General features: G+C 41.8%; 2 protein-coding genes across 2 annotated transcripts; one reads left to right on the top strand and one right to left on the bottom strand.

The window, feature by feature from the left end:
- Positions 1-269: 269 nt before the first annotated feature.
- mfsd8l2 (major facilitator superfamily domain containing 8-like 2) lies at positions 270-17,084 on the bottom strand. The gene is made up of 11 exons (XM_028021349.1): positions 16,865-17,084; positions 13,373-13,558; positions 13,088-13,150; positions 12,027-12,146; positions 11,735-11,814; positions 11,115-11,376; positions 8,236-8,309; positions 4,643-4,856; positions 2,796-2,918; positions 2,491-2,621; positions 270-1,043 (listed from the first exon to the last, which is right to left on the bottom strand). The coding sequence occupies exons 1-11, from the start codon at positions 16,938-16,940 to the stop codon at positions 963-965; spliced, it is 1,410 nt and encodes a 469-aa protein (XP_027877150.1). The 5' UTR covers positions 16,941-17,084; the 3' UTR covers positions 270-962.
- A 5,031-nt stretch (positions 17,085-22,115) lies between these two features.
- kcnmb3 (potassium calcium-activated channel subfamily M regulatory beta subunit 3) lies at positions 22,116-24,401 on the top strand. The gene is made up of 3 exons (XM_028021350.1): positions 22,116-22,297; positions 23,150-23,321; positions 23,541-24,401. Exons 1-3 carry the CDS (start codon positions 22,179-22,181, stop codon positions 23,904-23,906), a joined length of 657 nt encoding a protein of 218 aa, XP_027877151.1. The 5' UTR covers positions 22,116-22,178; the 3' UTR covers positions 23,907-24,401.
- Positions 24,402-24,712: the final 311 nt, after the last annotated feature.

Below are 24,712 nucleotides of genomic sequence, written 5' to 3'. Positions count from 1 at the left end.
TGCAAAAACACAGAGACTAGCCGAACCAACACTCGTTTCTACAAAGAGAATCGACAATGCCTTGATGTTGCTTACAGCATTGCTCCCTCGTCTGCTGATGTGTAGCGCAGCACATCCTAGAGGAGAACACAGGCAAGAACAGCTGACTGTACACTACTCACACCTTGTCAAAAAGTAAATTATGAATGTATGTTGTTAAAATTTGATTTGCTCCCTTTAGTTAAAAGGATAGAATTGGCAATTTAGCAAGTATTTTTTATTGTATTGAGTTTTTTTTTTTTGAAACTTCATGAGTGTCTCATTTGTGCAAGCCGAACAGGAAGGAATTCAGATAACATGGTGTAATTACATGCAAGTCTTTTTGGGTGTGTGTGTGTGTGTTCTGCTTTTCCCCCCTCTTTTTAGGAAAAAAAAAAGAAAGGTATAAATCGGTGAAGAATCACTGTCTTTGACCCTCTTCTCCTGTCAGCTTTCTTGACACGAAGCCGCTGAGATGTTGACAACTCCACTTTCTGCACTCATTGTGTCAACCGTTTCATTTTTAGAGAGCGCTTTCCTCTTCACAGGGGGAAGAGAAAAAAAAACACATTTCTGATACACAGGTCGCACAGGAAAGGAAGAAAGAAAAAAAAACAGCTTTTTTTTCCCACTTACACAGGGGAGTATAAATAGTTCTCCTTAAAAATAATAGCTTTCATCTACAATTATGTCTGTAAGTACTCAACGTGAGAGCAATGGTGCCCCCTTGTGTAAAATGTAATTAATTATCTGGTGGTAATATGAATAATGCGGTTCATCCTAATGCAGGCTGGTGGGGGAGACGGTGTGCAAAGCTTTTTGATCGTCTTTATTCCGCGCTCATGCGCTTTCCTCTTCAGGAAACTTGGATTTATTCTCTCCGAAGTGAAGGGCGTCCCCCCCCTTCCCGGCCCCCGGTCCGTCTCGGCCCGCTCCTCTCCCCTCTACCCTCCGCTGTCGGCGCTCTGGGCACACTGCACCACCCTCGGCTCGGCCAGCCGCTCGTAGGACAGGACTGTCATAACCTGCAGACACAAACAGCGGCGTGTGGCTACAGAGAACAGAGGCCTCTGAGTAAAAAAAACGCGTGGGCTATTAATGACATGCTGAGCAAAGGATTTTGCTTTAAAATGAAAAAAAAAAACAACCTAGCGGTAACTGCTTTTTAACTCATTGGGTCGCACCATTATCCCCACGTAGACAAAGTGCTATTGATCGAGGCAATTAACTATTAATCACAGCGGGCCGGTTAAAGGCCCACTGAATGGGATGTTTAAGTTTAAACACTGAAAAAAAAAAAAAAAGGGATTTAAGGTCGAGAGGAGAAGCAGACAATGCGGTGACCACAAAAACCAGGTTTCCTCAAGAGACCATGTGGCCATAATCTAAGAATAGATTGCAGCTCGGTGAAAACATCGTACTTCACTGTTTAGAAGCCGTAATCTGAAGTTAAGACTAAGATTATGCTCACCCACGCCGTGACAGGATTAGATTTGAACATTAATTTCTTTCCTTGGCATCACCCTGCGGCAGCTGTGGTACCAAAGTCCAGTCCTCACGACTGACTGTCCTGCAACTTTCAGAAGCCGCTCTTCTCCACTTCACCGAAATCAAATGAATGGGTCGTTGGCAGGCCTCTACAGAACTGAACCACTTGTTCACGAAGGACCTCGACCGTTTGACTAAGACAGCAGCTCTTGAGGTTTGAAGTTGGTTTAAAGCTAAAGGGGTGTGAACAAATCTGGTCTTAACTGTAGAACTGAAGATGATAATGTTGAATACATTTTAATACCAAATGTTTTATGTAGAGGTTGAACTCCATCTTATCTGCACTGTGCACAAAGCAAGCCACAATCATTTCTGAGATATCCTAATGGGTGCATCTACAGTGGGGAGCCAACAGTGGGAAGTAGCTTGTTTTACTAAAGGTGTAATGAGATCTTGCGCTAGGTGCTCTTGTAACATTAAACCTCTATGATGTTTCTAGTCAAATGAAGCCTGTCTCACAAAAAAACACACTCCAGGTGTTGTCAGTATTTCACTTTGTCTGCTAAAGTGAGGTTAGCTTTTCTTTTGAGTCCTGAAAATGTGGTCGCGTGCTTTAGGCTTGATGACCAGGTGCATCTTTGCTACATACAGTGGCCCATAAGGGTCAACAAAATTCAAAAGCCAAAACACAACAGCCAAAACCTGAAAGGTGCAGAATCCTGTTTTCCAGGCACATAGTGCCATTTTATAGCACAATCAAGTAACTATGTTACATTCACTTGTTATGAAAATGCTGTATATATCAAATACGACTTAGAAGAAATGTGACTTTTTAAGTTAACGCCTTAAAATTGAGACTCTGGCTCTTTAAAAACGCCGGCTCTTTCCGAAACTCCGCCTACAGGAAGTCATCGCAACATCGCTCTGCTATTAACCCTTTAACAGCGTTTTCACCAGTCAGTCAAAGGCTCCAGCTCTACTTACTGTGATCATGACGAGCAGAGCCAGCATCAGGCCCAGCATTATGTACAAGTTGTTGGTCAATCCTCCGGCCCACAAAGGACCCAAGATGGTAGCCAGGCCTCCGACGGAGCGCCGGACACCTTGGCTGAACCCTTTTAGAGAAGCAAAACAAAAATTATTCATTTTTATTTCACTTGTGCTGATATTAAAATATGGCTTTGACATACCATATTTGCGAGGGTTTTTTTTTGTGTTTTTCTTTACAATCCTATGTGCACAGCAACAATCTGTTGTTTGCACATCTTAACAACATAACATGAGCACACCTTGAGTTTTCTCAGCAGTGACTTTGGAGAAGAGCGACACCTGAGACACAGCCACGAACGGAAGCCCCAGCAGCTGCAGGAAAACTCCCACTATGAAAGTTGAAAGCTGCCACTCAAATCCACCTGGAAGGCACGGGAAATACGGAGGAATGAAATCGATGTTCTGTACAACTTTTTTTTTCCAGGTTTTTATCGAATAGATTTGCTTGTTTTTGTTCTTCAGCTAAGTGTCCACAGACAGCGGCCAGAGCAGAGCGACTGGCTGCGTTTTCGTTACAAATGTGCGCAAAGCAAAGCGTTGTCTATATTCCGCTAATGTTGAAAAAACACAATTGCAATTGTGGTGTTTCATTAAATGAGAAACACATTTAAAATCACACGGATAAGTCATTAAAAAGCATCATCCTTCTACTGCTTCCTGTCATTTTCTTTGTCATTTTCGGCAGTAGTAACATCCAGCTGTTGATCATGCGACTTGTGTGATGCGAACAAAATGTTTCCATTTAAGTTTTGCGACACGCACAAATACAAGACGTTTTTATTTAAAAAGGTGAGTTGTTTTTTTTTTTTTTTAATTGGTGTGTTTCCATGAAGCAAATTTATTTTCGTTATTTCAATCTGCGTCGTTTTATGGAAAAGGTTGCATTTCCAGCCGTATTGCATTTCGCGAAACTACAATGGAAACTACAACACTTTTTTCTTGCATCACACAAATCACGCTGTGTCACGAGTTTCTCATTGAAACATTTTGAATCCATAGCTCTTCTGTAAAATCGGCGCGCACAAGTCCAATACAGGCCAGGCTTGTCGCGCCAAAGCCTGAACACGACGCCGATGTCTCCTCTGACGGCTGATAGATGATGAGCGCCAAATTATGGATACATCTCAAGTAACTGTTTACATCTGTCACTCAAATGTTTTTTAATGACTTAACGCATGAACAAGTTTGTTCACGTGTGATTTTAACTTTACTTCTTATTTAATGTCAACACTGCAATTGCAAAGTTGTGTTCTGTGTATGTTAGCGGAACATAGACAAAGATCTGGGCACATTTGTGGTGGAAACGCAGCTGGTGTATCTCGGTTTCCCTCCCTCTCTCTCTCTCTCCACTGGTTTCTAGGTTCTCCTCCATAAACGGCCTGGCTCCTCCACAGAGAGCTCTTGTCTGCAAAATAAAACCTCTGCCAAGCTGGCGGCCACTCCGTTTCTGCTCTGTGCTGCCTTGCATCATGCACATGTTTGTGGGAATCTGTGCCCACTCGAACGGTTGGATGTTCCTGTTCGACTTGAACGTCTATGATCTTGCGATGAAAAGGCAGTTCTGCAAATTAAGCCGCTCCCTCAGAGGACCGAGTCTGGAAATCCTTTTTTTTTTCCTCTGCTCAGGTATCTATCTATCTGCCATAAGTTTGACGCTATTGTTTGTTTAAGTGGAACTGAAACAAATACAGAACAAATGTAGGCTACGCTCTAACAAATAGCTTTCCCCCACCCCCTTTAATTAGATTACTGTAATCCTGTTAAATGTACCCAGGCTGCACCCGGCTCCAGCACCTGTCACTGTTAATCAGAGCGATAAACGTGACGAGCTGCAACAGACGCAGGCCAACATGAGCACACAGGATCCGGCCTGCCTGCCTGCCTGCGTGAGCTCCTGCTGGCCCACCAGAGCCTGAATGATATCATTTAAAGAGCTCATTCATTTCATCTGCCGGGTGACCCAGTTCCAGCTCCGCACACCAACAACCGGTCAGACAAAGACAACTTGGCTCCGAGACAGTCCCTCCCTGAGTGTACGTGCGCGCTCGTCGGGTGCGTCTGCGTGTTTTTGCGGGCAGGTCAGCACCTCGGGGCTTGCAGATGAAAACGAGGCACCAGATACAGGCGGTGGAGCAGATGACCAGGCCAGCGGCCAGCACCACACGGTCCGCAACCCTGCTGCTCAGCCAGCGCACGAAGAAGAAGCCCGTGATGACCTCAACCCCACACAGGCCGTACATCAGGCTGTTGCCCAGCTCGCCGAAGCTGAAGTAGCGCTGTGTCAGAGGGGTCACCATGGTCTGGAGGGGGAAGGGGTTAAAGATAAACAGACAGGGTTAGATTTAGTAGAAATTGGAGGCAAAAGTGAAATTGTTTCTAACAAGATTGCAAAACGTCATTGTACAGAGAAAGTGCACCTACAGAGCCCGTCTGGTGAAATGGGAGGAAAAATAAATCAATTCACGCCCACATCTTAACATCTCGTGGCTACGACTTCATAACAAGTGGAAACGGCCTGTTTAATTCGTGGGCACAGCTTAATATCTAATAGGAACTACTTATTTATTTCATATGAATGACTTAACGATTACAAGTTGTGGCCATGAGATATTAAGTCGTGGCCACAAGTCTTTTTGTCTCTCCTAAGTCACCAGATGGAGAAAAAAAAACAAACTCGTATCGACAACTTAGTTACTTATGACTTGTTTCATTCGTGGGTCGTGCCCACGAATGAAACAAGTCGTTCCCAAGAGATATGAAATCATTCTCACGAATGAAACAAGTCGTTCCCACAAGTTGGGTCATCGCCACAATTTTTTTTTGTCCTCCCATGGCACCAGAAGGGCACAGGTGGGAGCGTAATATCACTTTTATTTAGTTGATTTCACTGTAAAAATGGTCGAAGAGTTGTGCGCAGTTTTCTGCACAAACAGACAAGGACACAAAGCAAATTTGTTATTTCCTTTGACGAGGAAAAAAGACGGAGATGGATAGCTGCCGTCAGTTGGAAGACCTGGCAAGGTAACACGATTAACGTTCATATTCTTCATTAGAAAGTAAGTCTGGTAAAATATAATCAAATGCAGCGTTATGGAAAAGGTACACATCTAATCAATAGTAACCATGGAGAAAGTGCCACATGATCACGTAGCAGACATCATGTACGAATAAAATGGTCTAGCATCTAGACTTTTGTAGGTGTTCTTCAGTGTTAGAGAAAACGCCGTTCATGGCCTACAGGTACAAATGATGTAGCGTGAATTCAGACACCTTGATCAAACCAAACACGTCAGGAGAGAGAAAGTGCGGGTCGGTTTCTGAGCTAGCTGTTTCCAACTTTTCTCATCAATACTTCTGTCAATGACGCAGTTCGGGAAAATGATTCGACCTTTTCTGATGTCCTTAAAATAAACCATGTCACTCAATTTCATAAGGTGCTACAAGCGAAATAAATGTCTGTAAGTAAAATTGGATTAAGTACAGTTTCAAATGAAATTCTAAAATTGAAAATACAGAACCAGAAACGTTGAGGGGAAAAAACCCGGCTGACAGGAGACTCGAGTGGCGTACATGTGTTTGGAAACCATCTAAAGGTCTAGTTAAATATAATCAAAAGAAGTCCAGTATAGAGTTTAACGTGTCGTGTGAAGAGAACTCAGTGTACTGTGACTAAATAACTGTTTGGCCTCCTGAGAGCCACTAATCTGTGAGGCAAATAAAGAAATGGTTTCGTTATGTGGGGAGTAAAGACAGAACCCTGGTCAATGGAATAAGGTCGTGTGGTATAATGAGTTTCAGAGTGATAAGCACATTAGAAGAAGAAATGATGGGTTTATCATAGCGAGTGGGCAATGTAATGATTTGGAGCTGCTGCAATCGGTCAGCTTTGGACTCAAATGTTTGGTGTCAATATTAAAGTCAGCTGACTTCCAGTTTTCACATAGTCGGATTTCTACTTTTCCCAAAGGGAAGTGGGATGTTTGACAATGGGAGTGATGGGCCTACTGGGGATGAAACTGGGAAAGACTGATTCAGGCATCATGAAGGCATCATTTTCACACATGGATTGGCCTCCGCAGAGCCCCGACCTCAACTCTATTGAAAATCTTTAGGATGTGCTCCAGAGGACTTTACACAGCAGTCTGAGCGTCCCGTCATCAGCACACGATCTGGGTGAGAAATCGATGCGAGTCCAAAAGGATACAAATGGCTTCGGGTACCTTGAACTAATTAAAGACAATTACACAGGAGGCATGTGGCGCATGCTGTAGACTGCTTCCCTGCTCACAGATTTTTTTTGTCTGCTTGCTTTTTAATCAAACAATTTTAAGGGTCTCACGTCACCAAACAAATTTGACAGTTTTTCATCAGCCGCTTCGGTGCATTTCTCGAATCGTTTCAGACATTCGCAAAACGGAGTAAGTGCGTTTCTCCAAACTATCCATATGAACAGCAAAACGCCATGGATTGTCTGCAAAAGCCACAGTTCATCTCTCAAAAGTAAATGTCTGTATCAATGAACACATATTTGCTTACAGTCAAACTGATTAGTCAAGTTGTCAATATAACAGTGTGCTCTGGAGGGATGATCTGTCGTAAACTATGGCTACAGTTTTGATGACAAGAACTGTTGTAATTATGAGAGATCAATGGCAAGAGAAGGTCATTTGTTGATGAACTTCTTATACGTTCCGTCTCCATGATGAGAAAAACTCCTTTATGAAGTTAAGGAATAAGGAGTAGGGTGAGAGGAACTCCATTAGCATCTCGTTGTGGATCACAAAACCATAATGTGATGATGTCAGATTGGTGGGAACTGGCAGATGTGCTCAGCCTCTTCTTCTCTTTTACCTTCTAACTCCTGTGCCACAGCCTCACTCCTCTTCCTCTCCTGCCTGGGTGCTGACCCCATCCAACTACTCGTCCTTCCATTGTCCGAAATGTAACACGGTGTTTTTCTCTGGCTATATACACTATATACTTGCCAACTGACGGTTCAAGACATGTTGTACCTTTGAGGTTTTCAGACAACTGGTCGATCATTTGTTGATCTGATGCTTCAAACGTTTACCTATGTTGACGAAAACCTGGATTCACCAAGCAGTTATTTACCAATTCAGGACAGATTTAGAAAAAAAAAAAAAGAGTTTAATGAAAATGAATTAAAATGCAATTGACATTTCATGACAACCCGTTCAAGTGTTTTGCATGTTCCCGCTTGTTGTGGAGGTCGAGACTATTCAACAGACTGATCAGCATGACATAATTGATAACCGCGCGCGCGGCCGTACATTTGCCTCTTGCTCACAGAAATGAGAAACTGCTTCTATTTTTTTTTATTGAACAAGTAGTTTTGAGAATTTCATTTCTACTCTGAGAAATGCACCAAAAAGAAAAACTGTAAAAATGCTTTTTGCAGAATGAACAAAAATCCACAACAGAATATATTTGTAAAAGAGCAAAAACACTTTTTAGCACCGTTCACCCCAATTCACCCTAACATTGAGAAAAGGTTACTTGATTTTTCCTTTGTGTTTATTTGATCAAGAATCTATAAAAACTAAATTAAGTGTCTTGAGTTTTTTACGGAGGGATTCGCTCCTGTTCTAGCCCCGAGTGAAAAAACCGAGCAGAATGTTTGCAAGCTTTGGCTGATAGATCGAAACGGTTGCTCCTCACCTCCAGCGCTGTCTGGTTGAATAGAGTGATGAACTGAGCCGTAAGGAGAACAACCACTTCTTCTCTCAGGAACTCTGTAATGTTGAAGACAGAAAAATCAGCAAACAAGATCGACTGGAAAAGCTCTCGACTGGCACGCGATGCGGAGATAAAAGTTTGGTGCGGAGTGAAAACTCGAGAGCCTCGCCCAAACTTCTTCTGCGTTGGACAAGTGTGAATTGGAGGTTTTCCTCTTGTGAGAATGAGAGATAAATAGATCTTAGCTAATTCCATGTCTCTGTCCCATCTTTTCCTGGAACAGAAGCTCCCGTATGGACAAAGCGGGGTTGGAAAACGAGTCGGGCTCGCAGCTAAATTTGGATGTTCTCACCAGATGGCTGGAGAAAAGCCTCCATATTACAGCGAGTGGTCCGCTCTGGTTCAGATGTCTTTGTTCCCTCCTCTGTTGTTTACTGAAGTTCAGCTTTTGTAAATTGCTCTTTTACTGTGTATATATATATATATATATATATACTGTATATATACAGTACAGACCAAAAGTTTGGACACACCTTCTAATTCAATGGGTTTTCTTTATTTTCATGACCATTTATAAGGCAAGAAATCCCACTTATCAACCTGACAGAGCAGGTTGACCTATGAAGTGAAAACCATTTCAGGTGACGACCTCTTGAAGCTCATCAAGAAAATGTGTGTGCAAAGCAGTAATCACAGCAAAAGGTTGCTACTTTGAAGAAACTAGAATATAAGGGCTATTTTCAGTTGTTTTACACTTTTTTGTTTAGTGCATATTTCCGCATGTTATTCATAGTTTTGATGCCTTCAGTGTGAATCTATAATGTCAATAGTCATGAAAATAAAGGAACTCATTGAATTAAAAGGTGTGTCCAAACTTTTGGTCTGTACTGTATATATATATGCTGTCTTAAAGCAGCTGCTGTTTTGCGCAAATACGAGTCAGAATAGGTTCAAATGTTGACTGCAGATTTTCTCGATAAAGTTACTCGATAATGTATTTCCTACACATTTCACATGTCGAAAGGTCAGAAGCTTCCCCTGACAGACATCCAGAGTGGTGATCCTGATTTCTTCCTTCCATTCACAGATAGATAAGATGAGACTGATGAACAGCAAATAAAAATGATTGATGGATGGATCGTTTTTATGTATTATAATGATTCCAATGTGTATTAGAGAACATCTACAATAAATTCAAACTTTTTCATTCAGTTCTTCTTTTAATAATCGTTGTAGCATTTCTCACTGGATCAATAAATGTTGAAGATGTTCTCAGAAAATAACCAAAATGCTGCAGTTTTCTGTAAATGCACAGGAAGGTCGATCCAGTTCTAACCAAATGAACTGTAAAGGCCACAAGCAAACTATTAAAAAAAAAAACACCATAGCAGTTCAAAAGCCAAAAAGTAAAAAAAAAAATTAAATAAAATCATAGTGATTTTATTTTTAACTATTTTTCTTCTCCTTGGCCCCTGACAGAGACAGGACTTAATGAAAGAAAACATATGCTCTGCCACATTTTCAAAGGTTCTCCACAGCTATTGAAAAAAAAAGTCCAGGAGAATCAATAATTCAAGGGAGCGAATACCAGACACACTGTAACAGCTAAACAGAGCGACGGGGTTTCTAGTGTGGCAGATTCTCTTCAGAACAAACAGGAATCGATGGGAACTCTGGTCACTTTACCAATTCTGTCTGAATTTCATCCACGAGTCAACCACAGCAGGCCAGTCAATAAACAAGGTCTGCATGCCTTCTCTTTGCCTCAACTTCAAAGAGTGAGAAGATCAATAAAGAGGGTTTGACACATACATACACACACACACACACACACACACAGTCATTTACAACTATCCTTACTGGGACACCGTATCGACTTGCATCAGCAGTAGAGGGCCTGACCAACAACCATGACCCTAAACCTCTCCAAACATTCAAACTGACGATGAGATGTTTTCTAGAGTAGTCACCCATTCAGTCCTTAAAGGAGATTACACCAAAATGAGGAGAGTAAAAATGGCTTCTTGGATCATAGAGCCCTGGTCTAGACAAAACCTAGACCTAGTTGGAAACAACTTTTACTAGTCGTTTCCAACTGGTAAAAGTCAACCACATCCTACTTACTTAGTTAGTTCTAGCATTGCTTCCTGTTCTTGCAGTATGTAAGTATGCTGTTCCCAAATGTGTCCAGTCAGCGCCCACTGATCAGCGTTGCCAGATCTTGTGAAAGGCAAGCAGAAAACAAGAAATGAATCATGTGATGGGTAAAAATATCCTTCCTCAATTCTTTAAGCACACGTGTAACAGCCGGTAATGGAAGATGCATTCAAAGCGGTGATGTCACAAAGTGAAACAAACAAAAAAAGTGAGGACAGAGAAAACAGGTCCTCACTTTCCACATATGACCTGCTTTGGTTGGTAAATATTGTGAAACCGGTCCTCTGTGTGTAGCATATACAAGTACACACACACACACACACACGCCTGCACACAACCGTTCAAAGAGCAACAAAAGATAATCAATGATGACAGCCAATCACCGCTCGTCTTGTATGTATCATTACTGAGGCTAATGCAGTAGGACGCCTAACATCATTTATATGTATTTTCTGCTTTTCCATACACACAGAAGTCCTGTCAATACAAGAGAATCTGATTTGATACGCTGCGCAAAATCCTTCTGAGCAGAGAAAGTCAATGTAACTCTGTGAGCACGTTTGTGTGACTGCAAGGAAAGTCAATAAAGCAGATTCAGAACTTGTGCATCGGCTGTGACGCCTCTTCCTACACGAAGCCTCCAATAGCCTGGAGGAAGGTAGAGAGTCAGTGTTCAGTCAGTCCGAGCCAAGCCATTCGCTCACCGTTGCTGATGCTGAAGTTTTTAAAAGGGTTTGAGGTTTCATGGGCTCTCTGCGACGCGAACGAAGTCTCCGATTGGTCGGAGTCGACGGCTCTGTAGGTACGCGCCTCCTCCTCGTCTGACCCCATCAGGGGCGCCTCCTCTTCCTCCTCTTGTTTCATCTCCAACAGGACGACTCCCCCCTGCGAGCTTATGGGCGGTACGTCCCAGCACCCGGCCAGGACGACGAACTGAACCAGCGTCCACAGCAGACACATGAAGATCTGAAAAAGACACACGTCTGAATCCTAGACGTCTGAAACATCGAGACGCGAGATCAGCTACGAATTATGTGGAAAATTGAAGCAAGCGTTGGAGGAGGGGCCTCTACATTTCATTTTGGCTGAATCGGTGCAACAGGTGTTTCATTAAGGCATGGTGGGATGGAAACAGACAGACACGGGTTGTTACAAGCCTGAGCTTTGCCGCATATTGTTTTATTTCTATTGTTGAGAGAATAATGCGGGGGCGGGAGGGATCCATAAGAGTTCAAGAATGCAGAGCGACTATTTCTATGGCTCGTTTCTTTATTCATGAGCCTTTCGGAGAACCTCAGATTACTGATTGTGTGGATGCGGTTACCCCAGGAGACGTGTACTTGTTCACAGCAAAGGGCCCCAGTTTGAAATCACACAGCCGCAGGAACAAGTTGAACGCCGGGCCTGGAGAGACGGGAGGAAGAGCTTTAAAGATAAGACAAACGGAGGATGTGCACAAGACACTAGCTGTACACCTAGGTGATTTTATTGAATAGCCTCTTCTCCTCGCAGATCAAACCGCACATCAAAGCCAAAGGATCCTTCCCGGTGTCTGATGTTTCACCGGAATACAGAGCAGGGTGAGGAGAGGTGGGAGAGGGAGGAAAGGAACTGACCGACGAGAAGGCCGGCCTGACGACAGGCCATGATGGCTGCGAAGATACCGGCGCGCTCCTCTGGCAGAGTGCTCCGGGTTAGGAAGCCAAAGATGGAGGAGCCTGCTCCTGCACCCACACCTGAAAGAAAAACAGTATATTTCTGTTCATCTCAGCTTAAAGGGGCAGTATTATCCATCTGCAGTTGTTGCTGTATATATATAAATTTGGCTTAAAAAAATTGACTTAGTAGTTTAATGCCTTAAAATTTTTGCCTCTATCTCTTCAGAAACCCCAGTTCTTTCTGAAACTCCGCCTTCAGGAAGTCATCACAACAGGGCTCCTTTATTAACCCTTTAACGTTTTTACCAGTGTTGCACTGAGAAGTAGTTCCTATAATGAGCTCAGCAGATGCACAGTTTTACCAGGCGTTTGCTAATTGCTGCTGGCTAGTCTGAAGGAGCTGATGGGGGAGTCACTGAGGATGTGTGCTCTGTGAGACAGAAGCTTGCAAACTGGTAGCTTCGCCCTTGAAGGCTAGGTCCAGCCAGGCGTTTTTGGACAGCTGGATGGTTGCCACGGGAGATTCGAGGATTTCCCCAAACATGCATTAAAGAATCAAGGCAGCACTTTTGATGAAGGAATAACATTATGACATAATGAAGAGAATGTACTTTTTTTTCCTTCTTTCTTTTTTATCAAATGCTACCGAAAGAAAAGTTGAACAAACTCAAACTTGATTTGTACAAAAATAGAGAGTGAATAGTGTGTTTATTGTGACCGAATTGATTTGTTCGGGTTTTCAGAAGTACTGGATCTAATTCCAGCACGCAAGAAAAGGTAAGAGTCACCTAAGGTCTCCAACTCCTCTACTTCTAAGGCGGATGTAGTTGGACCAGATGTAACGGAAAAAATGTTTTAACAACCTGCAAACTTCACACCAAATTGCCTCTGAAGACTCAAAGTGCCAACAACTCCAACCAAAACACCTGGCACAGTTCAGCAATGTCCTTGATGGTGAGTAATCCATGACTCACATGCATGCCAATGTGAGCGTTTGTGTGTATTAGTGAGTGTGTTACCTGCTACAAGCCGACTGCATAATAACAGCCACTTTGAATAGCCAATAAAATACATGAAGTTACCTGGGGACAAATGAAAAAGAACAATGCTAGCATTCAGACTCTACAATGACAGCGAAGGCTTCACTTAGAAAGTATAATTCTGGATGTATGTTTAGCTTGAGTCTTTGCTGATATTATAGAACCATATTTTTTTGATTTTAAGTATCACATAACCTCCTGGTGAAAGGAGACGACATGTCAAGATCTCATAACATAGCATTCAGTGAAAAGTAAAAGTCTCACCAGCGATTTCAAAGAGGTTGGAGAACAGGATGATGGATTTGGTGGTTTTGCTTCGATCCGACCAGACTCCGAAAAGAGGACCGGTGAGCAGCGCGCTCAGGCTGAAGGCAGACAGGCCCAGACCTAAGAAGTAAGGTGGAGCCTCCAGAATCTGCAGATACCTCCATATTGTGGGTAGAATGACGGCTGGGACCGCAGCAGAGGAACAGGGGAAGAGAAGAGTTCTTACAGATGAAATTGGTGCAAAAATACCGATACCACTTGTCAAGAAAATCCGAGCTCATCCCACTTCCCCATGCTGGAGATTTTAGTTTAACAGTAATAATAAATAAAGTTATCTTTAAAATGAATCACTCAAGTGACATCAAGGCCCAACAGTAGACTTAAGTGTCAATAAAGTTAGTTTAACAGTAATAATAAATAAAGTTATCTTTAAAATGAATCACTCAAGTGATATCAAGGCCCAACAGTAGACTTAAGTGTCAATAAAATAAATCTGGTTGTGTGTGTTGTTTTTGTCTCATGCAAACTTTGCTTTAATTCTACATTTTTCTATCTAATCATAAGAAATCATAGTCAGTCAGAGAGAGTCATTAAACAGGAAAAGCAGGTTTCCTGGAAAAAGAGGAAGTTTCCAGCCTGCAGATTTATAAAAATAGCTGAGACTATTTTAAAGCATGAAAGTTTTAAAAAATTAAATCTAAACATTATTAGTAATTGGATAAGATTCAAAGTAAAATACTTATATGAATATTGGTTTACTTGTAATAATACACTTATATTTGTGGGAACTACAAGAAAAACAAGTAACTGTAACTTTAGTAGTAAATAATTAGAATCATGTATTATTCTTGGTTTCTTTTCAGAAAAACATCTGTAATAACTCACATTAAGATTATAATAAGAATAATTAATAAGTTATGGTTATAAAATCATAAATGAATGATAGATCAGAGAAGCTGAAGAAAATAAATGTGATATAAGTTATGGTTATAAAATTATAAATGAATGCTAAATCAGAGAAGCTAAAGAAAATAAATGTGATATAAATGTGATTTTGACATTAAACTTGAAATGGTGTAAAAAGGTGTAACTGCAATTAAACATCACTGATATGTTGGAGGTAGAGAGTAGGTGAAAGGTTGTGCAGGCAAGGGACACAGGAGGTTGAGCAACCCTGAGACATTGGCACAGACATCAGGAAATGTCTGTAAGACAGTGATGGATATGAGATCATCTGTCTAAGCAGACAGCAGGCGCACCAGGGGGGTGGATGAACCCTATATAAGGTGAGTGCAAAAGAGGAACCGTTCGTTGGATCCTCCGGGCAGCTTCGAGCCAAGATCGAGATGGACAAAGAACTCTGCAGCTGAAGAAGAGCCGGGGCCACGGAGCCGGAGACTGTCCTGCACATGGAGACCAACCCGTCTGGCCCACAATCTGTGGCTTCGAATCGCACTTCTCTCATCGGCTGGGTTCTGACCCCAAAGACAAAGATGAAGACAAAGACAAGGAAGAAGAACTGGTGCCTTTTTTCCTGCCAGCACCAAGTCCTGTGTGACCTCAGCATCCATGCGGAGAGGAGGCTCATCAGACCTGCGGAGATCCTGGCCTTCATCGATCAACATCTTCCTCCTGTTGCAACACCTTCTTCATCATCGTGCCAGGTCTGGGGTTCGAGGCGCCAAACTCCGTCCGTCTCTCTCAAAGGTTCCCTTTTTTAGTTCTCAGTATCAGCAGTAGGGAAAGATAGACTAGATGATTGATTTTACTTATTTGATTATTTCTGCTACTGAATTAAGCTGTACTGACCCTTGCAAAAATGCCTTACTAATAAAATATTTAGCATAAAGAAAATCTAAAAGATGTTGTGGACATTCAGTTAATGAGTCACCTTAAAGTTCTTTGATGGTTGTAAAATAGCTGTGATGTTTGATTCTGGAGAGGAAGAGGTGGAAAATGTTTTTAGGTTGCTGGTAGCCCATATTTAAAACCTCATCCTTGGGACTCGACCGAGTCACTAAAACCTACCTGGTTCAATAACAAATGCAAGTTGCAAAATAGAGAACGAGCGACCGTTAACAGGTGTGCTCTGTGAAACTAGTTGGCTGTAGGCTGCTCAGTCTGGCTAATTCACAGGGGGAAGAAGGGTGGGACACCTGGATGTAGGCCGTCAGATAACCAGGCGAATCGTTTCTCGAAACCAGCTTAAACAGAGTTTACTTCAGTTCTGGACAGGGTAAATCCCAGCAGATTTAGGAAACTCAACGGACCCGTTAGACGGAGAGCTGGTAGCACATCTCCCCTCTCAGAAGAGGAAGTACGAGAGTGAGAGAGTAGAGACAGAAAGGAGGGGGGGGGGTGTTGCGCAACAACACACTCCACCTTTTTTATATTCTTTGTTGGGATTTTATGTGACAACACAAAGTGGTGCAGGGAAGGTAAAATGGAAGGAAAAAGCACATTTTTATTTCTAAAAATAATAATTAAAAAAAACTAAATGAGCTTTGAAAAGCATGTTGTTCTTACATATTTACCCCCCCAACAACCCTTGGTTAGACTCTGTAGACTTGATAGTCCTTTAGAATCGGTTCCATTGGAGACCAAAACTGCAACATTTGTTACATTTTCAGCTGGCGTGGTCGTTTTTCAGACTTCACTATGTCAAACCAACCAAACTGTTTGAAAAACCTGGTCACCTCCTCAATAACTACTGAAGGAGACAACATGAAAACCTCTGAAGAACACACTAGGCACAACTTCATTTTTTACGAAACTTAAACAAAAATGGAATCCGTATCCGATTTCAGTGTTTGGGGCAGTTCTTCTTTGTCTTTGGTTTAAAAAAACAAAAACACGAGCCATTTCTCCCGCTAGCGTTTGTCTTGGTTGTATTTACCCAGAATGCCCTGCGCTGCAATCCAATCAAAACAGACATATTTTTCAATAAAAATGTTTTGGCGCCAGGATGAGGTGGTTTTTCGGCCGTATCGATTGCGAAATCGATACGGCCGAAAAGAGTGATGTGAAACAATTTTTCACATCACACAAGTCGTCATGAATAATTGGGACGTTACTGCTGGCGGAAAAGACAAATAAGAGGACAGGAAGTGGTAGGAAGAAGAAAAACGCAGCATGCTAGCAAATGACTTATCGTGCGAACTTATCGTTATTCATGTGTGACTTTAATCGCGTTTCTTATTTAATGGAACCACTGCAATTGTGAAATTGTTTTTTTCAAAATTTTTTTCCTTAAAAAGAAAAAAATTTTGCCTACATTTGTAATCGAAGCGCAGCTATAGTGACGCATTACGTTGTGTTGGTCTGTCACATAGAACCCTAATGAAACCCTTCAGCTTGTGGTTGCAATGTGAAGGTTGGTGGTGGGTTGTTAATGCAGCACTGCACACCGGACATTCAAACAGCAGCCATGTTATCTGTGATGTGCACTACCAGCAGAATGTTTCAACGGTAATATATGAAAAAACTTACCGTACTCTATCCCGCTCAGCATGAATATCAATCCGATGGTAAGGAAAGTTAGAGTCCTCTTCTGGTGATTCTCCATTGTGCTGACTTACTCGCCGCCCTGAACCGAGTACATGTTGTCGTGAAATGTTCAGCGGCGCCACAAGATAACAAGACACACCATGCGTCCACTTACAGCCTCTGGCCCGGATAATTGGAGGAATAAGTCACACCATTGTACAGGATCACAGCACGGCTTCCTAAAGACAAGACAACAGAAGCGAGGACTTCGCTGTGTGAAGATATCACAGCAGCACAGAAACAGTTCAGCCCGACTTGAAATAATTGCAGCGGTACAACTCCATTAGGCATTTGCGCTAACGATGAAATTCTGCTCGAGTGCAGGACCAAGCTGCGAGCCTCACGGTCAAGGCAAGGTCTCGGGTTGCCAGGTGAGGCAGAGAACTCGGCGCTTAATGCATTTTTAATCTTGTTTTCTTCAGTTACATCAAAAGCATCAGATTCTGCTGCCGTCCTGTAAGGAAGTGGGCGCAGCATGCAGTATGCGTGCAAAGGTGTTTGCTTTTATTTATTACAGAAAAAGGAGTTTAGTACCAACTTAACTCAACAACAAAAAAGTCCAAATAAACATATACGGTTGAAACAAGGTGTTGTACATATAATTTAGAAAAAGTCACAAACACTTTTCTGCCTTTCAAATTTTTGACATAAATCAGACAAATGTTTTCTCTCCCAAGTTGGTCACTTTCTGCAAAATCCAAAGTGTTCTTACAATATGACTCCACCTAAAACACATCGCTTCTTGTGTGACATCATGACATTCGTGACAAAAACATTTGAAAGAGAACGCCACAGGACTGGTTCAGCCTTGGGTACAATTTCCCGATGCCTTAAAAATGCCACATTAATGTCCACAGTCAGCCCAGAGCAAATGCTAACGCTCTTGTGAAGATGCAGAACTGATCCTCGTGGCACACCCACAAGTTAAGTGGTCATAGGAGAGTCTCATTCTTAACGTAGAATGACTTAAGACCTAATAGGATCAACACAGAGCTGTCCATCACTTCAAAAGAAACAAAAAGCCAGTTTACAGTTTGCAAATGCACCCTAGGAGAAAAGAGCTTGGACAGTAAACTAAATACAAACTTTTTTCCCAAATAAGCTGCCTAAATTAGTTCTTAAGGGTGCTACTGTTTTGTTTCTGTACAAATTTTGGTATTTTGGTGTAAATGAGTTTCATTCTGCAATGTCTGGCCTAAAACCCTCTTTCACACGTCACCATAAATCTCTGTAAAACATGCAAAAAATGGTGCTAGATTTGCTGCTAGTCACTTCTTTAAAAAACAAAGTCACTAGAGGGATCTGAAAGATCACCAACAATAGCAACAAAATCATTAAGCTGGCAACAGGGCTTTCCCTCATTCTGACAAGACCCACACTCATCACCCCTCTGCCTGACTTGGCCACGCCCCAAAGTATCCTGGCTCCGCCCACTCTGGGGCAATTTTTCAAAATTTGTCTGGGTGTGGGGTTATGGTTTCACAAGGGGGTTAAATTACACTTTGTAGAGATATATTTTGTGGTCTGATTAAACCACAATCACACCACATTATTGTTTGGCCACAATATTGTTTGTAGTATTGGTCATTATTGTTTGGCCAGAATGACCAGTGTTATTACTGTTAAGAACAGCGCAGTCAATGTTCTGGAGCGGCCATCACAAATTTCTGATCTCAGGCGGACAGAAAGTTGATGGGCAGAGCTGAAAGGGGTGTGTGTGTGTGTGTGTGTGTGTGTGTGTGTGTGTGTGTGTGTGTGTGTGTGTGTGTGTGTGTGTGAGCGAGTCAGATATCAAATCTGACTCAGTTCCACCAGGAGGAGAGGACCAAAATCCTAGCAAATGTGTACGATTGTGGAAGGAAACCCAAAGTGTTAAAAGTTTTATAGGCAATTATCCCAAATACTTCAAATGCAGACTTCTAAAAAAGTAGAAAAGGGTTATCATTATTGCTCCTTCTATGACCAGAACTTTTCTAGTTTGGTATCCAACACCAGGTTGGTCATAAATATTTGCATCTACAAAACTAGCTGGTCTGTTTTTAAACCCTCTGGAGCTTTTAGTTTGCGGTTGATCTCCCTGCTTCTCACTTTTATCGGCAGTCTTTGTGTTTTGCTTCAAAGCGGCCAGACGTTCTGTTAGCAGCGGTTCTTGAGGCGTTCTGAGAGTCTTCCTTCGAACGTCGGCTCCTTTCAGAACCTGTCATTGCAGAGAGAAGCGGTGTTTTAAGATTTCTGAGACATCCAACTATTAATTATTAAGGTGAAGAAAACACTTGCAGTGTCTTCCACAGCTAGTCGTACGCCTGGAACTTTTCCAGCTTTTGTCACAGTACACCTGCAAACGTTGACGTGTGTTCGTGAGATTTGATGTGGCCAACCAGCACAAAGTAGTGCAGAGGAAGGCAAATAATACACGTTTTCAAAATTCTTTACAAATAAAGATCACAGGGGAGACTGGCGCAAAATTTGTGTATTTATGTATTTCTTATATCTATTAACTTGCTTCACACATTTTTAGTCGAATGTATTATCAATATGATTAATTAACAGTGATTGAGCCTGATTCTTTTGGTTCCTTCAGGGGCCACTTGGTGCCCCACGCACAGTGTGCGATGAACCTGGGTGTAGCTACAGCACTGGCTGCCACTAGTCAAAGTGTCTCCTTAATAATACTACTACTTCTACTAATAATAATAATAACAGATTATTGTCCTTCTACATCATTACAGTATGTGTGTCTCATAAAGTACACAGAAGCTTGTGGTTGGAAAGTTGCAAAATGTAAGTTAAAGAGATGAGCTTGAAAAATGTAATTCACACCACATAAATGTAACACCCAATAAATAAACAAATGTATAAAATTACAAATCAGATTAAAAAGTTAATAGAAATGTAGGAATTTAAATTTTTTTTATTTATTTTAAGCTGTGCACCCCTAACATTTTTGCTGGCCTACCCGGGGCCCCCTGCATGAACGTTTTCCGTGTCAAGCATGTTAGATTATTACTATTATTTGCTTTCACATTAAGAAATATGTTTTTTTTATTTAGCTCAGGTAGATATAACCAGAAACTGTTGGAAAATTTGCAAAAAAAACAACAAAAAAAAGTTTCGGTGACCTTCAGAAAGCCTGGCGGATTATTGATCAAATCTACTTTAAAATTTATAGGAAACAAAACACGAAGTAATGAGGCGCGCCTCCGGCTATCTACATAATACAGTTTATAAAGGAAAAAGCTTAAATAAATTCAATAGTGAGTGAAGCGGGTGAGACATGGCTGCTGTGTTTCCGGGCCGCTTGTAGCCTCGGGCGGCTTTTGTTAAACTCGACTGTCAACAGGTTAATACCTCCATCTGCTTTTCAGAAATTCATAAATAATATAAGGGAGTCTGACTGTTTGAATAACACATATAAACATGCTCGCCTTCCTGCGCTGGAGCCAGTGCATCCAGACAATCTGAGACGCCTCACCAGGTCAGAGGGATTAAGATGAGGACTCACGTGCTCAGGTGAGTTTTTATTTTTATTTTTTTACTTTTTATCCTGTTTGAAAGCTTTGAATCTGTCTAAAAAGTAAAAGGCAAGCTCAGCCTTTTCATGGCAAACAGCTCCAGCTGAGTGTCACAGGCCAAGTGAGAGCCTATTAACATGCTACCTGCCTTACCTGTACCAGTTTCTATAGAAACACACACAAGGGTGGAAGATTTTGCACTCACCTTTGAGCTTTGGTAAACAACAGGAAGTTCCCTGGTGAATTAACTGGAACCCGGTGCATTAATCCCCCTCGCTGCCCGCTGGAAGACATGAGATGATTTTTTTAGGGCGCAGGAAGGACATTTGACTTCCAGATACAGAGAGAGAGAGAAAAAATACAGCCTTGTTAGGAGGATACAGGTACCAGCGGGCCGAGGGAGGCGGCTCAAGATAGAGCCGGGCATGTTCTTGAACACGGCTTCTCCCCGGAGGTCGTTTAGCATCCCCATTAACATCAACCTGCACGGTGCTCGCAGGCGGCAGACACGGTAAGAGCAAATGATCGACTGGGCCTGGCGGCGAGGGCCTGGAGGAAACACAGCTGGGAGTTCATTACGGCTGGAAAACACTTGGAAATGCAGGCAGAGCTTCACCAAATAAATTCTGCTGGCGAGACGTTGGGGACGGCGTGAAAATAGTAACGCGGACGGCTCAAGTTTGCATCGAGTGAAACTGCCCAACATTGCAACTTATTTGTTCCAGATCTACATTTGGATGTCTGTGGCAACCTTTGCAGTCCAAAGAGGCAATCTGTTGCCCTCGGTCTGGCTAAATAAAACTGCTTCAGAGCCTCGAGTGTTACGTGACCTTTTACAGAAAAGATAACTTGTGTTTTTTTTTGGGGGGGGGGGATGTCTAGCACCGTTTTACTCCTAATTTTAGGTTTGAAAGTAGAGGGAAAAACATTCTTCTAGAAGAAGATGGCTATATTTGCTTATATTTCCTACCTACTAACAACAGATGGGTATAAATAAAAATGACAGAATTAAATAAAAACATACAGATTATTCAATTTAGCACTAAATTATATGTCATTAGATTAATATATCAATATACCATGAAATTATGAAATTGCAATTAAATAATCAGATGTCCCATAAAATAATTAAATCTACCTTGTTAGATAATGAATTTAAATCATAAAATTTGTGTGTTTATTTCTTTTTAAAGAAATCCTTTATTCAATAATCTAATAATAATTTCACTGTGTATTCATTCATTTAATGGCTCCTGTGAAATAATTTAACACATCAAACTCAGTGGGCAGGACGAATCCTGTGAAATCCATTGATTTGTTCTGTTTGTTTTGTGTTCAAGCATTTTTTTTTGTGCAAGATTGTGCTACTGTAATAACAAATTAATATATTTTAAAGCTTCCTATACATATTTACAAAATATATATATATAATGTCAGAGTTGAAGTCCTAAACTGGCAGATAATTTTGGTGTTTAACCCTCAAGTGGATTAAACATCCTCAGATTCTTTGTTTGCTTCAAAGAATCTGAAGCAGACATTTTTTACAGCGTAAATCAATACACAGCATAAAATCTGAGGTCGAGTGGCATTAAGCTGTGTTGCTTAAGCTTGATTTATGTCCTTGTGTGTGTGTGTGTGCGTGTGTGTGTGTGAGACACAGGGAGATCCAGCATACATCGGCGCCGCAGGAGCAGGAGAGGAGCCAAAGAGGGGAGGGAAGGGGTCCCCAGGGGGCCCGGAGTCAGATGCCTACGTCTAGTGTCGGAGAAGAACGAGCCATCTTGTTGGGCTTCACCATGATGGCTTTCTCTGTGCTCATGTTCTTTGTGGTTGGCATTACCACGGTCAAGCCTTACATTGACAGGTACGCTGGTGTTCGCATCCAAGCTGTCGGTGGGGCTGAGATATTACATCGTATTTAACACGCATTGCTCGCCAGCGGGGTGGGCTACTCTGGAATGTGTCTTTGCTCTGCTGGAGTAAAAATAAGGCTCTACAATAGGTGCCATGTATCTACCCGTTTACTATACCTTCTTTGACAGACCACAGAGAAAGAAGGAAGAACAAGCAGACTCCAAATAAGAAGACCTCCATCGAAGATTTAAACCCGGGACGTTGTTGTTGCGAGGTAGAAGTGCTAACAACTGAACCTCCCATGGCAGATGTAGCACTACTTAGTCCTTAAAAGCACAGACTAAAGTGATTAAGGAAAAAAAAAAGTTGGGAGACCAAGTTGAATAAGATGCTACCCTTACTCAAAATCTTTTGTAACCCTTTAAAGTCTGTAAGGGTGTGAAGCTAATGAGATCTGTTAGTCCATACTTATAGGAGAGTTTTTGGTTGAGGTACTTGTTATCTGATGGTAGGTCATCTCATTCGGCAAAAAAGATAGTTTAGTCCAAACGGTACCTCAGTGGGAAATTAAACAGAACTGTCAACAAAATGAGCTTAAGTAACAGATTGCTCAAGACCACATAGTCCATTATTTCACTCCATTCAGTTTGTCAAGGAACTGCTACACCACATCTGCAAACTCTTCTCTTCTTCTCCAAAGTGTTGCGTCTCTATGCAAGGTTAGCTTGAGCTCACTCCGTTGGTTCCTCTTATGCCAATATTCTATCTGTATACTAGAATTATTGTCATACTGGTGATAGTTTACAATGCCAGAGGGTTTTGGTCATTCTTCTCTAAAATGTCCCTGGTGACTGTTCTCCAGTTGCTGGGAGGAGGCTAGTTGTGTCCTGCCTCAGACTCATATCCTGGAAGAGTGGGTGGACTGCAGAGGGGTGAGCACGGTGCCCTGCCTTACTGTGACAGTCAGCGTCACCGGCTCCAACGAGTCGGCCTTTCTCCAGTTTGACGAGGATTCCGTCTTCCTTCCAAACGAGGTACACGTTTTTTTTAAATCATTCAAAACTTCCTGGGTCTCTTGACGTTACGTGCGACTCTGCACCAAAGCTTACTGAGATCATAATGGCCAAAGATGGTCGTGCTAGTTCTGACGGGATAGATGTGAAATTAAAGACTTGAAGTCCATGAATCGATGACATCCGTTTTAGCAGATCCTGAGGCAACAAGCGACTTGGATTGTTTTTCTTCTGTTCCAGTGTTTCTATCTCCCCAAGTGCCAACTGGACAGAAAAGGGCTTCAGGACGAAGTGCAGAAAGTAAAAAAGTGGGTGGACGGCCAGCTGAAGAACAGCTCCATGTGTTTCAGTGACCAAAAGGGGCACCCCAACCATGTCATCCTGAACAGGAAGTACACCCTGCGGAGGGCGCTGTTCGGACTGCTGTGGCCCTGTCTGATGCTGGCTGGCGGATCTTTATTGGTGGGACTTGTGAAGCTGACACAGAGCTTGGCCCATCTGTCCACTGATGTGAGAAGTTATTCCAGAGGAGGAAGGCGGACTTTGAAATACACTCAGGGCAAAATGTACAAACTCCTCCGGAGGTCAAGCATGCAATCTACCTAGTGACTTATGGCGGAACACACACCGGTTGGATTTGAGGAAGTGAGACATTTTGTGGTCTTTGAGATCACAAAAAAAAAAGAAGGTTGAGAGTACCACTTGACTGGTCAAAAAAAGAGTTTACTGTTTAAATCCTCAGAGATCTACATATTTCTAAATCCTGTTATACCTGAGGAGCTGGTTATTGACCAGGTCAGGCCTAATCTGATAAGATCAAAATCTTATGGCGATTATTTAATCTCACTTCAGCTTGAGCCAATGGTGGTAAAGTAATAGAAAAAAAAAAACCTGTCAAGTCTAAGTATGCTTTACCAGTGATGCCTTAATGTTGTTCTTACAAGTAACTTTTCAGAAAGATCTGGTAGCTTGTTTTAAGTTACAAATTAATTCATATTGATGACAAAGTACTATTTCAATTGGCTGATTATTATAACAAAGCATCTTTCCCATGTTATAAGTGAAATAATCTACTAGTGGAACCAGTACTTTTTCATCAATATTGAGGATTTTTTTTAACTTAAAACAAACAAAGTTAGCTTCGTCTTATTCAAAGATATTTGCACCAAAAAACTAGACTAAAAATACATGGCAAGATTTTGTGTTTTTGCAGTGTACATTGTTTTATATTGTTAGTTAATAAAAAAAAAACACTCAATTGTTTAAAATGTTTGTCTTGTAATTTTTCATAATCATGATTAACTAACTGAAGTCAAATCACCTAATTATTCAATGACGACATTTAAAAATAAAACGTATCGGTATCGGCGATACTAGCCTTGTGTTCGCTCCGTATCGCATCAAAAAAACAT

The sequence above is a fragment of the Xiphophorus couchianus genome, chromosome 6, assembly GCF_001444195.1.
Source record: "Xiphophorus couchianus chromosome 6, X_couchianus-1.0, whole genome shotgun sequence".
Classification (NCBI taxonomy): domain Eukaryota; kingdom Metazoa; phylum Chordata; class Actinopteri; order Cyprinodontiformes; family Poeciliidae; genus Xiphophorus; species Xiphophorus couchianus.
This window is presented reverse-complemented; position numbering and strand designations above follow the sequence as displayed.

Coding starts and splice junctions, on each gene's coding strand:
- kcnmb3 (XM_028021350.1), top strand. CDS start 22,179: ATGCCTACGTCTAGTGTCGGAGAAGAACGAGCCATCTTGTTGGGCTTC. Junction 22,298..23,149: donor GTCAAGCCTTACATTGACAG/GTACGCTGGTGT, acceptor ACTGTTCTCCAG/TTGCTGGGAGGAGGCTAGTT. Junction 23,322..23,540: donor CCGTCTTCCTTCCAAACGAG/GTACACGTTTTT, acceptor CTTCTGTTCCAG/TGTTTCTATCTCCCCAAGTG.
- mfsd8l2 (XM_028021349.1), bottom strand. CDS start 16,940: ATGGAGAATCACCAGAAGAGGACTCTAACTTTCCTTACCATCGGATTG. Junction 13,559..16,864: donor GCTGAGCGGGATAGAGTACG/GTAAGTTTTTTC, acceptor CTGCGGTCCCAG/CCGTCATTCTACCCACAATA. Junction 13,151..13,372: donor CAACCTCTTTGAAATCGCTG/GTGAGACTTTTA, acceptor ATTTGTCCCCAG/GTAACTTCATGTATTTTATT.